At 43.3% G+C, this 15,914-nt stretch overlaps 1 protein-coding gene across 1 annotated transcript; it reads left to right on the plus strand.

The window, feature by feature from the left end:
• The first annotated feature begins 655 nt into the window (after positions 1–655).
• LOC142750823 (guanylyl cyclase inhibitory protein-like) lies at positions 656–13,881 on the plus strand. The gene is made up of 5 exons (XM_075859799.1): positions 656–723; positions 8,074–8,206; positions 11,499–11,648; positions 12,296–12,401; positions 12,961–13,881. Exons 1-5 carry the CDS (start codon positions 656–658, stop codon positions 13,122–13,124), a joined length of 621 nt encoding a protein of 206 aa, XP_075715914.1. The 3' UTR covers positions 13,125–13,881.
• The last annotated feature ends 2,033 nt before the right edge of the window (positions 13,882–15,914 follow it).

Below are 15,914 nucleotides of genomic sequence, written 5' to 3' on the forward strand. Positions count from 1 at the left end.
CATACTAGCCTTTATTGGTTTCCTGCAGGGAAACTCTCACTGTAAAATCTGGTGATGTTGGAGCCTTCCTTGAAATGAGCCTGAACTTTAAGTTGGTTTTACACGGCCTGACGTGGGACGTGTTAAGGAGTGCCGATCAACGAGACAGCTTGTTGATCGGCGCTCAGCGGCTCCTTTCACAAGTAGCTTATATGGGGACCAGCACTAAATCGCTTGTCCCCATACATTAGTATCATGTTGGCAATGCAAGTTTCGGCATTTAAAACTATACAATCAGCTGATGAACAAGCATTTGCTCGTTCATCGGCTGATCGCTGCCCTCTTTACACAGGGCAATGATTGGGATAATTGACCCGTGAAAAAGGCCCCTTAGACTCTATGATCCTCATCTGTTATAATAAGCGGTAATCTACTATAATAAGAATATATATTATCTTTTCGGAGATGTTGGGCAGCTGTCAGGGTTCAGGCCATGTTGTGTTGTAGTTAAAGTGGATTACCGTACATGTAATCAAATTAGTGCCAGGGCAGCACGTCTGAGCAGATTAAATACTTGCGATGTAATTTGGGAGATGCAAGCCTCGTAATCTGTAAGCTCGTATAAATTCTGGCCAGGGTCATCGACCAGGACTAATTTCCTGATGTTTTCTCAGTGATGGGTCAAACAGCGTCAATACCACGGAAGAGTGGAGTTTACGTTTTGGAGCTTCATGAATGGTATAGGTAATTTTTTTGTATGTATATTGTTTCTTGTTAATCACAACTAGTCTTAAAGGGGAAATTTACCTTCTTAACTCAATGCAAAACGACAGGTTAGACGATGCCTTCCAAGAACTTGGACCACCACCGAATCCCCAAGTACAAGGGCCTTTACCCTGCAGTCCCTTATTGGTGGGGGTCCAAGCCCATAGATCTAAATGTCATTTATTTAAGGTAGATGTCTTCGTAATGTCGTTGCCATCCCCCGTGGGATGCCAAAAATATAGACCTCTGGCTCTACCCATTATACATCTTTAAGCAAAGCTGAGATTGTTTAATTTTCTTTGCTTATATGACACCAACATATTCCGCGGCACTGTACACAGATTGTCAGCGGTCACGTCAGTCACTGCGCCCAGTGGGGTTCACAGTTTGATTTCCCTGTTTCATACACAACCTGGTTAATTTCATAGGAAACCCAGAGAGATGTAAATGTTGCCCCTGGATGGATTTGAACCCAGTATCCCAGCGCTTTATGGACACAATGTCATTCTATTGTATGTTTTTATTGTTTGCTTTTTGTATGTATGGATAATGCACAGTCCAATGTCTGTAGTTCTGTATGATGGGCGTCATTCTCATTGATGTTCTTATTCTGCTGAAAAATCCCTTTTCACATTTGTCCCTTCCTATGTAGAGTCCTCCAAGCTTTTTAGCAGACATGAGTGGGGTCACATCCAATGCCCCTTCTAAGTCTTTATATCCTGTGAGTAGGGCTATTTGGGACCTCAGCTGAGTGAGCAGAAACAGCAGTATATACAATATATATATATATATATTACTGTGTAGAACCCAAATAATTAGCTAAGCAGAAGCCAGGTATACAGTGTCTCACTGCATTTAGGTAAATTGTTTTATAAAAAGTGCAGATAAATATTACTTACAGTAGTCCGATAACATGTATAACCATCAGATATATAGTAAATAGAGAATCCAGATATATAGTGTCATACAGCATCCAGATATATAGTGTCATACAGCGTCCAGATATATAGTGTCATACAGCATCCAGATATATAGTGTCATACAGCATCCAGATATATAGTGTCATACAGCATCCAGATATATAGTGTCATACAGCATCTAGATATATAGTGTCATACAGCATCCAGATATATAGTGTCATACAGCATCCAGATATATAGTGTCATACAGCGTCCAGATATATAGTGTCATACAGCGTCCAGATATATAGTGTCATACAGCGTCCAGATATATAGTGTCATACAGCATCCAGATATATAGTGTCATACAGCATCCAGATATATAGTGTCATACAGCATCCAGATATATAGTGTCATACAGCGTCCAGATATATAGTGTCATACAGCATCCAGATATATAGTGTCATACAGCATCCAGATATATAGTGTCATACAGCATCCAGATATATAGTGTCATACAGCATCTAGATATATAGTGTCATACAGCATCCAGATATATAGTGTCATACAGCATCCAGATATATAGTGTCATACAGCGTCCAGATATATAGTGTCATACAGCGTCCAGATATATAGTGTCATACAGCATCCAGATATATAGTGTCATACAGCATCCAGATATATAGTGTCATACAGCATCCAGATATATAGTGTCATACAGCGTCCAGATATATAGTGTCATACAGCATCCAGATATATAGTGTCATACAGGATCCAGATATATAGTGTCATACAGCATCCAGATATATAGTGTCATACAGCATCCAGATATATAGTGTCATACAGCATCCAGATATATAGTGTCATACAGCATCTAGATATATAGTGTCATACAGCATCCATATAGTGTCTAACAGCGTCCAGATATATAGTGTCATACAGCGTCCAGATATATAGTGTCATACAGCATCCAGATATATAGTGTCATACAGCGTCCAGATATATAGTGTCATACAGCATCCAGATATATAGTGTCATACAGCGTCCAGATATATAGTGTCATACAGCGTCCAGATATATAGTGTCATACAGCGTCCAGATATATAGTGTCATACAGCGTCCAGATATATAGTGTCATACAGCATCCAGATATATAGTGTCATACAGCATCCAGATATATAGTGTCTAACGGCGTCCAGATATATAATGTCATACAGCATCCAGATATATAGTGTCATACAGCATCCATATAGTGTCTAACAGCGTCCAGATATATAGTGCCATACAGCATCCAGATATATAATGTCATACAGCGTCCATATATATAGTGTCATACAGCGTCCAGATATATAATGTCATACAGCATCCAGATATATAGTTTCATACAGCGTCCAGATATATAGTGTCATACAGCGTCCAGATATATAATGTCATTCAGCGTCCAGATATATAGTGTCATACAGCATCCAGATATATAGTGTCTAACGGCGTCCAGATATATAATGTCATACAGCATCCAGATATATAGTGTCATATAGCATCCAGATATATAGTGTCTAACAGCGTCCAGATATATAGTGTCATACAGCATCCAGATATATAGTGCCATACAGCATCCAGATATAGTGTCTAACAACGTCCAGATATATAATGTCATACAGCATCCAGATATATAGTGTCCTACAGCATCCAGATATATAGTATCATACAGCATCCAGATATATAGTGTCATACAGCATCCAGATATATAGTGTCATACAGCATCCAGATATATAGTGTCATACAGCATCCAGATATATAGTGTCATACAGCATCCAGATATATAGTGTCATACAGCATCCAGATATATAGTGTCATACAGCATCCAGATATATAGTGTCATACAGCATCCAGATATATAGTGTCATACGGCGTCCAGATATATAGTGTCATACAGCATCCAGATATATAGTGTCATACAGTGTCCAGATATATAGTGTCATACAGCATCCAGATATATAGTGTCATACAGCATCCAGATATATAGTGTCATACAGCATCCAGATATATAGTGTCATACGGCGTCCAGATATATAGTGTCATACAGCATCCAGATATATAGTGTCATACAGCATCCAGATATATAGTGTCTAACGGCGTCCAGATATATAATGTCATACAGCATCCAGATATATAGTGTCATACAGCATCCAGATATATAGTGTCATGCAGCGTCCAGATATATAGTGTCAAACAGCATCCAGATATATAATGTCATACAGCATCTAGATATATAGTGTCATACAGCATCCAGATATATGGTGTCATACAGCATCCAGATATATAGTGTCATACAGCATCCAGATATATGGTGTCATACAGCTTCCAGATATATAGTGTCATACAGCATCCAGATATATAGTGTCATACAGCATCCAGATATATAGTGTCATACAGCATCCAGATATATAGTGTCATACAGCATCCAGATATATGGTGTCATACAGCGTCCAGATATATAGTGTCATACAGCATCCAGATATAGTGTCTAACAGCGTCCAGATATGTAATGTCATACAGCGTCCAGATATATGGTGTCATACAGCATCCAGATATATAGTGTCATACAGCGTCCAGATATATAGTGTCATACAGCGTCCATATATATAGTGTCATGCAGCGTCCAGATATATAGTGTCATACAGCGTCCAGATGTATAGTGTCATACAGCATCCAGATATATAGTGTCATACAGCATCCAGATATATAGTGTCATACAGCATCCAGATATATAGTGTCATACAGCATCCAGATATATAGTGTCATGCAGCGTCCAGATATATAGTGTCAAACAGCATCCAGATATATAATGTCATACAGCATCTAGATATATAGTGTCATACAGCATCCAGATATATGGTGTCATACAGCATCCAGATATATAGTGTCATACAGCATCCAGATATATGGTGTCATACAGCTTCCAGATATATAGTGTCATACAGCATCCAGATATATAGTGTCATACAGCGTCCAGATATATGGTGTCATACAGCATCCAGATATATAGTGTCATACAGCGTCCAGATATATAGTGTCATACAGCGTCCATATATATAGTGTCATGCAGCGTCCAGATATATAGTGTCATACAGCGTCCAGATGTATAGTGTCATACAGCATCCAGATATATAGTGTCATACAGCATCCAGATATATAATGTCATTCAGCGTCCAGATATATAGTGTCATACAGCGCCCAGATATATAGTGTCTAACAGCGTCCAGATATATAGTGTCATACAGCATCCAGATATATAGTGCCATACAGCATCCAGATATAGTGTCTAACAACGTCCAGATATATAGTGTCATATAGCATCCAGATATATAGTGTCATACAGTATCCAGATATATAGTGTCATACAGCGTCCAGATATATAGTGTCATACAGCATCCAGATATATAGTGTCATACAGCATCCAGATATATAGTGTCATACAGCGTCCAGATATATAGTGTCATACAGCATCCAGATATATAGTGTCATACAGCATCCAGATATATAGTGTCATACAGCGTCCAGATATATAGTGTCATACAGCGTCCAGATATATAGTGTCATACAGCGTCCAGATATATAGTGTCATACAGCGTCCAGATATATAGTGTCATACAGTGTCCAGATAAATGAGGGCAGCTATAGATTTTCTTGATTAGTGGTGGTCTAGGGTAGTGAAGGGAATAATGGTAATCTATCTGATGGTCTAAGGGTAGTGAAGGGGTTTATTGCAACATCCCTTGTGGTCTAGGGTATTGAAAGGGTAAATGTTAATACTAATTAACCCTCCTTTCTTTCATCCCTGTCCCCTCTTTTGGTTGAACGTTTAGGGTAGAGAAGAGTTTATGTAAAATCCCTGGTGGTTTAGGCTGGTGAAGGGTATAATGGGACATCCCTGGTTGTTTACGGAGGAGGATGTGATGTGGTTAATGCCAACATCTCTGGTGGTCGAAGATAGTAAAAGGGTAATGTAACATCCATGGTAGTCTCGGCAGGGCCGGCTCCAGGTTTATGTGCGCCCTTGGGCGACACAGACTTAGTAGGCCCATTTGCGGGGGAAATCACGGCGGCAGTAAAATGGCAGAAAACTTCACTTTTTGCCCCCATATAGATGTTAGGCCATGTTTATGCCCCCCATATAGAAGTTAGGCCCCCAGTTTGTACCCCCATAAATTTAGCGCCCTCTGTAGATAGTGCCACACAGCCCCCCTCCCAGGCAGTGCCACACAGCCCCACTCCTAGCTAATACCACACAGCCCCCTGCTCCCAGGTAGTGTCACACAACCCCCACCTCCCAGGTAGTGCCACACAACCCCCTTCTTCAACACAGTGCCACACAGCCCCCCTGCCTGTAGCAAGCACCTTTGGGGTTCCCTCTAGGAGTGGAATCCCCAGCCAGAGCATTGTCGATGCTCTGGCTGGGGATTCTGCTTCAGGAGAAACCTCTGACGTCACTGTCCATAAATGGACAGTGTTGTCAGGGGCAACCCCAGAGCCATAGTACCAGGCAGAGCACTACTGGCACTCTGCCTGGGACTTCTGCTCTGCTCCTGACATCACTATCCATATATGGATAGTGATTTCCGGAGCAGAGCTGAAATCCTTTGCAGAGCGCTAGTAAAGGCTCTGCTCTGGTACTCCAGCTCTGGGGAAGCCCCTGACATCGCTGTCCATATACGGCTAGTGATGTCAGGGGTGATGTCAGGGGCAACCCCAGAGCCAAAGTCCTGGGCAGAGCGCTACTAGCACTCTGCCTAGGACACTGCTCTGCCCCTGACATCACTGTCCATATATGGGCAATGATGTCAGGGGCTTCCGCAGAGACCGAGTCCCGGAGCAGAGCCCCTTGTAGCGATCTGCCTGGGATTCCCTCTTACATCACTCTCCATATATGCTGACGTTCTGACGCCGGCCCTGAGTCTACCATAGTGAAGGGTTTAATTCATATCTAGAGTCAATTGTGTTACCCACCTCTCTAGGTTCCAGCATTGTCTTTTCTGCCTGTGACAGGAAGCTGAATGCCATTGGCATTCCCTCTCCTGCACCAATCTTAAAGCGGTTTTCCGATCTGGGACATTAATGGCATATCCACATGATATGCCATAAATGTCCGATAGACGCCGGTCCCACCTCTGGGACCTGCACCAATGTCTAGAACGGGGCCCCCCTGAACCCCGCTCTACCTTGCTCAGCTCCCGCTTACTCCTGGCCACTTCTTGATGAGGTGGTCAGGAGTTACGGAAACAGCCAAGCTCGTTGAGCACGGCGACCTACCGTTTAGGGAACTCGGGAGCTATGGAAACCGCATAGTTTGCCGTGATACACTATTGCAATAAATTCGATTCACCACTTTGGGAGTTATAGGAACAGCGTAGTTCAGCGAGCACGGCTATTTCCGTAACTCTCGACCAACTAATCAGGAAGTAGACGGGAATCAGCGGGAGCCGATCAAAGTAGAATGGGATTTAGGGGACCTAATTCTTAGAGATATGTGCGGGTCCTAGAGTTGGGACCCGCATCTATCGGACATTTATGGCATATCCTGTGAATGCCATAAATGCCCAAGATGAAAAAACCCTTTAGGGTAAGTCCAAACGGAGCAGCCCTGACCCGGTCGCAACGCGGCCATCAACCGCACCGGCACCATGTCAACGAGCCTGTTAACGGCCGCGCATTATTGTGGCTAAAACGGCCCTTTACCTTTATGGCCGCATGATTTTGCAGATTAAGGGCCGTTTTACCTGCAATAATACTTGGCCATTAACAGGCTAGTTGACAGCTGTGCTAAACATGGTGCCGGCACAGTTGTTGGCCGCGTTGCGGCCGGATCAGGGTCGCTCCAGTTGGACTTACCCGGTTCTGTGCTGGGCAGGGGATATTGATGACCTTGTGACTATACTTTAATAGCTGCAGTTGTCTCTCTGATCAGACAGGACGCGTTATTAACACTCTAGCCACCAGGAATGTTTGATTTAAGCTCCTTCACTACTCTTGACCACCAGGGACGTTACATTACTACTTCATTACCATAGACCACTAGAGATCCCCTGTCACTACCGTAGACTATCTTCACTACTCTAGAATCCCTTTACTACCAGGGATACATCACCCCATCTCTTACTACCATGACTGCTATAGGAGAGGCAGTTTTTTTGTTAAATCTGTTCAACCAGAGGTAAATTTTTCGGATACAAAGTTCCAAATCCCCTGCTTTTTTTCACACAGCCATAGAGTTACATGATCAAATTATGGCCTCATTTTCTTCTCTGACTTTGCTCATGTTTTTAAATGTTTTTTTTTTTACATTTCCATCCATAACAGTCTAGTTTAGGAACTCCCGCTTGGCGATAACATATGTATTTTTGGCCATTTGCTTGTTTGTTTTTTACAGAAAATTTGTCGAAGAATGTCCCAGTGGTCTCATCACCTTGTATGAGTTTCGAAAGTATTTCTGTGACTGTACGGTGGGAAATGAATCTTCAGAATATGCCGAACAGATATTCCGAACTCTGGATAACAATGGAGTAAGAAAATGTTTCAATATGTAATGTTTTTTGTATAGTGGAAGGACAAATTCTGTGGTCTTTGGACAGGTAGGTAGAACACTAGGTAGAGTAGTCAGTCCTCCGGTCCAGGGTTTCTCCTGGTGCCCAAGGCAGCGATTTGAAAATACGCCCCACCACCCATGTTCAATATGGATGGACAATCATTCAATTAATTGTCCTGTGACCCCCCTTTACCCACACAACCCCTAATGTTCCCACATCCCCTCCACAAATAGACAGCCCTCAATGCAAAGTCATCTGGCCACCCTACCACATATCTGTAGTAGGTTCTGCCACCTACAACTTCTTCTCCTGGCTCCATCCCTCACCTCTCACATATTTATGTTTCTCGCTCTCTTCAATCAGTCACTTCCTCCTACAGCATTATAAGAAGCTGGGACCTAGCGTCTAATTGGTAAGAACCATAAATTGTAACTCCACACCCAATGGCGCCCTAGGCAGATGCCTACTTTGCCTTGTGCCAACCATGCTCCAGTCGCAGACCAATAAGCTTTACTACTTTTAGTGACGAGCATTGACTTCCTCCATAGATCGTTGGCTCGAATCTATGAATCTGGATTTGGGACTCTTAAATTATCATTCGTGAACCTCGTGAAACTTATTGCCATGACCTTTGGCCAGTCTTCTCACTTAAACTTATGCCCATGGCTCTAGCATTTGCTATTAGCCCACTATAGATGTTCTGATGCTTGGGGTGGATGCTCTTCCAAAAAGGACCTTCATTCCAAAGTAAGTGCAGCAAAAGATACCATATTGGCTGATAACAAATAACACTAGAATAAGAAATTGTGCCAATAGTTTCGGGATTAGCCCTTGGAAGAAACCAGATTGGCCAGCAATGTTACCTGTAAGTCTTGGCAGCTCCTGAGCGGGGCAGTTAGGGAGCAGGACGAGTCTCCATCAATGGTGGGCGATCTGATGACCAAAAGTAATACCCCCAGTAAACCCTAATATAGCGACTAAATAAGAGAATAAGAAAACTTATTTTAAATTACTTTTAATTACTTTTTTACATACTATAATATTACAAGTCCAGCAGTAAAAGAGACGACACCAATTATAGGCATCAATGAAAGAATCCCTCATTACACCTATAGATAGCGCCACACAGACCCCCCTGTAGATAGCACCACACAGCCCCCTGTAGATAGCGCCACACAGACCCCCTGTAGATAGCACCACACAAACCCCCTATAGATAGCGTCACACAGACCCTCTGTAGATAGCGCCACACAGACCCTTGTAGATAGCGCCACATAGACCCCTGTAGATAGCACCACACAGACCCCCTATAGATGGCGCCACATAGACCCCTGTAGATAGCACCACACATACCCCCTATAGACAGCATCACACAGACCCTCTGTAGATAGCGCCACCCCCCCTGTAGATAGCACCACATAGGACCCCCTATAGATAGCATCACACAGACCCTCTGTAAATAGCGCCACACAGACCCCCTTGTAGATAGCGTCACACAGACCCTTGTAGATAGCGCCACACAGACCCCTATAGATAGCACCACACAGACCCCCTATAGATAGCGTCACACCAACCCTCTGTAGATAGCGCCAAACAGACCCCTGTAGATAGCATCACACAGACCCTCTGTAGATAGCATCACACAGCCCCCTGTAGATAGCGCCACACACAGCCCCCTGTAGATAGCACCACGCAGCCCCCTGTAGATAGCGCCACGCAGCCCCCTGTAGATAGCGCCATGCAGCCCCCTGTAGATAGGGCCACACAGACCCCCTGTAGATAGCTCCACACACAGGCCCCTGCAGATAGCGCCACACAGCCACCTGTAGATAATGCCATGCAGCCCCCTTGTATATACTGCTACACAGCAATCCACCCTCCCCTTGTATATGGTGCTACACAGCAATCCCCCCCCCTGTATATAGCGCTACACAGCCCCTTCTCCCCTTGTATATACTGCTACAGAGCCTCCCCTTCCCCTTGTATATAGTGCTACACAGCCCCCTCTCCCATAGTATATACTACCACACAGCAATTCCACCCCCCGTATATTACCACACAGCCCCCTAAAAACACAAAAGATTGTACTTACCTTGCCCCGCTCCCGCGACAGACGGAGCGCTACACTGTCTCTCGGGCAGGATGCATGCGCAGACCGGCGTGATGATGTGATGTCATCACGCTGGCCTGCAAAAGGAGTCTTCCCAGCGCCTTATAGGCTGCAAGCCTAACGTGGCCTGCAGCCTATAGTATTCATTTGTAATTTGTATCTGCTTCCTGAGGACGCACATACAAGTGAATTTGGCTGTCGCTAGCACTGGAGCCACGCATCTTATAGGGAACACTGTTGGCCAGAAGGGAATGGGTTTGGTATTTAAAATTTTGGGATTGTAGTCAAATGGCTAGATTTAGGGTGTACCAGGTGAGGGTGAATTTAGTAACTTTGGTTAAAACATTGCATCCTACCTATGAGCATCATAGGTAGCGTCTGCGGTCGTATGCGGAAATAACAGGGTCATTTTGTAACACAACTTTATGGGTTTTACATCTTCGGTTTTCACACAAAGAGCTCCAAATCCTCTGCTTACCTTCACGAGTAAATAATAACATTCTGGCTGCCTACAGCCACCACTAGGGGGAGCTCACTGCACAAGGGTTTATAACGGTACTAATGAACTCAATGGGAGGTGTAAAAATCTCTATGCAGTGAGCCCACCCTAGCGTTATATGCAATAAAACCCGTTTACTGTGTGTTGGGAAGCAAGTGAAGTTCAGTGCCAGCCTCTCCCTCCATGGTTAGCTTTGTGGTCTGCCCCAAATGAAGGTACGCCGCTGGTAACAATGAATGATCCACTCGACTACATCTTCTCCTGTTCAATAATATGTGTGTTCAATCCTAGTTCACATTTCTTAAATCTCCATGGCCCTTGTTATTTCCATATTGTGTAAGTTTCAGGGTAACATGTGTTGTCTAGTCGAGAGGTTGTATTATGAGGCAGCTCCCTTTCCCCCTTTCTCAGCAGGAAGTCACAGCAAATTGTCAATAGTTGATCTGCATCTATATGAGTCTAACCAAACTTTTGAAGGACATATCCTCATTTATATTAGTTTAATGGTACCTGGCCAATTTGACAATATACTGGAGGATGTTGATCGGTAATTGCTAAACATGAAAGTTTTAAAGCTCTGATGATATCCTCCTTTTTGTGTTAAATAAGTAACTAAATATTTGATTGATTGATTGATTGATTGACTTTACTGGTTACAGGATGGAATAGTTGACTTCCGGGAATATGTCACAGCGATCAGTATGCTAGCTCACGGGACTCCCGAGGACAAACTCAAGTGGTCCTTCAAGTTATACGACAAGGACAGAGATGGGGCGATTAGCCGATCGGAGATGTTGGATATCATGAAGGTTCGTCTAAATACTCGGAAATTTATTCAAATCACCTACATGCAATGTCACATATCAATGTGATTGTATGGAGGTGCCAAAACTCTCCTACACTGTACACCCCGAAACATTGGTGGCCCATCCCTTTACTCTCGACGTATCGAAGGGAACTTCTGTGATCAAGATGCAACCATGTAAATTATATTACGAGCTCTTTGTACAAGATGTGGACTCACTATAGAGCTGTAGCTACGCCCCTGATCACAACCTGTGGCCTAATGCAAAAGACCGTATTAGTCTTGCGGGTCCGTTGCGGTCCGCTGGACCGCAAAACACCCTTGTTGTGCATCCGTGTGTCATCCGGACTCACGGATCCACAACAATTCACCAGTATTGGTGAATGCGCAAATCCGGACCATAAAATGACTTGTCCTGAGTTTTTGCGGTTCGGATTTGCGACCCCCGCACCGATCTGTGTAAATCACGGTCGTGTGCATGGGGTCATAAAAAAGAATGGGACTTCAATTTATCCGCAAATATGCGGATAAACTGCGGCCGCAAAAATAGGGTCGTGTGCATGAGGCCTATCAGTCTCGTTTTTGTTCTCTATTGGGGTCCTCTATTGTCGTAGCTATTCATTGCTTATCATGTGACCTTCTGTCTTACAGGCGGTGTATAAAATGAGCATCGCTGCTTCAATAGCAAAGGTCAATCCACTGACGGCAGAAGAGTGCACAAATCGCATTTTTAATCGCCTGGACAAAGATCAAAATGGTAAAGACATGTTTATTAGTGGCAAAGATGAGGGTCATGACACATTGCTGCCGGCTTATGTTCTCATCTACAAACACTTAAAAGTGACGGTCCACATTTTAACATTATGATGTTTTTAGGTCCGAAATTCCGTGCTAATTAATTTCATAATATATCTTTATTGCGTTCGGAGCTCAGTTTTTCTGATACAGAGCTCCAAATCCCCTGCATAGACGTAGAGTTAAAACATACACGCTGACTACCTGCAATCACCACTAGAGGGAGTTTAGGAGCTTACTGTATACTGTGTTTATAATTGAGGTCACTGTATAATCAGTATGCAGTAAGCTCCAGAGCGCCCCCTAGTGGTGACTGCAGAAAGCGGGAATGTTATGTTGCAAATCTATGTCCACGCAGCAGATTTGGAGCTCTGTATCAGAAAAACGGAGCTTCGACCGCAATCAACATATATTAAGAAATGAATCAGCACAGATTAGACTGAGGGAGAAGGACAGGGCCTGTTGTGGCTGTGTCGGGTACTACAACTCAGCCCCTTTGACTGGTCTGCTTTGTCTTTCAGCCGTTATCAGTCTTCAGGAGTTTGTGGACGGCTCGCTGGACGATGACTGGATTCGGGAGATGCTGGAGTGCGACCTCAGCACCGTGGAATTACAAAAATCCCCAAAGTGCTTTCACCTGCATTCCGGGTCCTCTAGAGAAAGCATGTTCAGCACTAATCACTAGTCCCAGAGGTTGTCCCACAAACATCATTTCATCATTTATCACCTATTGATAGCGCTCCGCTATCCCCGTCAGTTCTATGGAGAAGTAATGGAGCCGTGGTGCGCATGTGTGACCTCTGCTCGGGACACGGGACCCTCGTTCTTGTGATCACTGGGGGTCCCAGAAGTCGAACCCACAGTGTTCTTACATTTATTACCGATCCTGTGTATAGCTAATAAATGACATTCGTGGGACATCCTCTTTAAGCCCCGCCCCTGTTTTCAGAAACGCCTCTTTTATGGACATTTGTATAATCCCAACTTTTGTGGTCCGTTTTGTTGGACAGTCCTGCAAAAAAATGGAACTGTTGGCAAGTCCGCCTCTACGCTTCCACTTGTGTATATGTAAAGTCTTATGTTTTTTATATGTACATATTGCTTAAAATTAAAAAAAAAAATGACTGCCCCCACCTCCGAAGTAATCCCTACTACAAGGGAGACTCGGGCCTTATTCAGACGTGGGGAAACTCGGACGTGAAAAACCTCGCGGGTCCCGTTTTCACGGATCCCCTTAGACCTGAGTCTATGGAAGGATCTGTGAAAACGGAAGAAAGTAGGACATATTCTATTTTCCAACAGACCCTTCACACGCTCCTTTGAAACAACGGCCGTGTGAACGGCCCCAATAAAATACATGTGTCCGTGTGACGGCCGTTGTTTTCACAGCCGTCACACGGACGTTCGTCTGAATAAGGCCTTACAGATGCAGCGGTCTTTATTGCAACATTTTCATTCTTTTCCATTAAATGTAATTATAAAATCTGTCATATTGTGTTACACGTTCTAAACACAGGTAAAGATATATTGTACATTTTCGCCCGTTTCGTCTTTTGACAATTCGCTGACCATTAGTGTTCATTTGGATAAAATATTTGTCATCTATTAAAGGGAAAACTTCTAGAATGACCAAGAAAATCTAGAACTGACGTTAAACCTAAAATGGCATCTCCGAAAGTTTTGATCCCTGTTATCAGCCATTTCAGGCTGGGGAGAGGATGACTGTAGTGGTGTGCAATGGGATGAGTAACAGGAAGTGCAGAATCCACCCCCCCCCCCCCCCGATGAACCCTACTTTATACCACATATCTCCAGTACTGAGAACCTCCGTAGGCATTGACATCATATGTGACTGATATCAGCCGCTCCTCTTATATCACTCCAGCACTATTATATCCTCCAGAGACATTACATCATATGTGACTGATATCAGCCGCTCCTCTTATATCACTCCAGCACTATTATATCCTCCAGAGACATTACATCATATGTGTGACTGATATCAGCCGCTCCTCTTATATCACTCCAGCACTATTATATCCTCCAGAGACATTACATCATATGTGACTGATATCAGCCGTTCCTCTTATATCACTCCAGTACTATTATATCCTCCAGAGACATTACATCATATGTGACTGATATCAGCCGCTCCTCCTATATCACTCCAGTACTATTATATCCTCCAGACATTACATCATATGTGTGACTGATATCAGCTGCTCCTCTTATATCACTCCAGCACTATTATATCCTCCAGAGACATTACATCATATGTGACTGATATCAGCCGCTCCTCTTATAACACTCCAGCACTATTATATCCTCCAGAGACATTACATCATATGTGAGACTGATATCAGCCGCTCCTCATATATCACTCCAGTATTATTATATCCTCCAGAGACATTACATCATATGTGACTGATATCAGCCGCTCCTCTTATAACACTCCAGTACTATTATATCCTCCAGACATTACATCATATGTGTGACTGATATCAGCTACTCCTCTTATATCACTCCAGCACTATTATATCCTCCAGAGACATTACATCATATGTGACTGATATCAGCAGCTCCTCTTATATCACTCCAGCACTATTATATCCTCCAGAGACATTACATCATATGTGTGACTGATATCAGCCGCTCCTCTTATAACACTCCAGTACTATTATATCCTCCAGAGACATTACATCATATGTGTGACTGATATCAGCCGCTCCTCTTATATCACTCCAGCACTATTATATCCTCCAGAGACATTACATCATATGTGACTGATATCAGCCGCTCCTCTTATATCACTCCAGCACTATTATATCCTCCAGAGACATTACATCATATGTGACTGATATCAGCCGCTCCTCTTATATCACTCCAGCACTATTATATCCTCCAGAGACATTACATCATATGTGACTGCTATCAACCGCTCCTCTTATATCACTCCAGCACTATTATATCCTCCAGAGACATTACATCATATGTGTGACTGATATCAGCCGCTCCTCTTATATCACTCCAGCACTATTATATCCTCCAGAGACATTACATCATATGTGACTGATATCAGCAGCTCCTTTTATATCACTCCAGCACTATTATATCCTCCAGAGACATTACATCATATGTGTGACTGATATCAGCCGCTCCTCTTATAACACTCCAGTACTATTATATCCTCCAGAGACATTACATCATATGTGTGACTGATATCAGCCGCTCCTCTTATATCACTCCAGCACTATTATATCCTCCAGAGACATTACATCATATGTGACTGATATCAGCCGCTCCTCTTATATCACTCCAGTACTATTATATCCCCCAGAGACATTACATCATATGTGACTGATATCAGCCGCTCCTCTTATATCACTCCAGCACTATTATATCCTCCAGAGACATTACATCATATGTGACTGATATCAGCCGCTCCTCTTATATCACTCCAGCACTATTATATCCT

This window comes from Rhinoderma darwinii, chromosome 3 (assembly GCF_050947455.1).
Source record: "Rhinoderma darwinii isolate aRhiDar2 chromosome 3, aRhiDar2.hap1, whole genome shotgun sequence".
NCBI classification, from domain to species: Eukaryota; Metazoa; Chordata; class Amphibia; order Anura; family Rhinodermatidae; genus Rhinoderma; species Rhinoderma darwinii.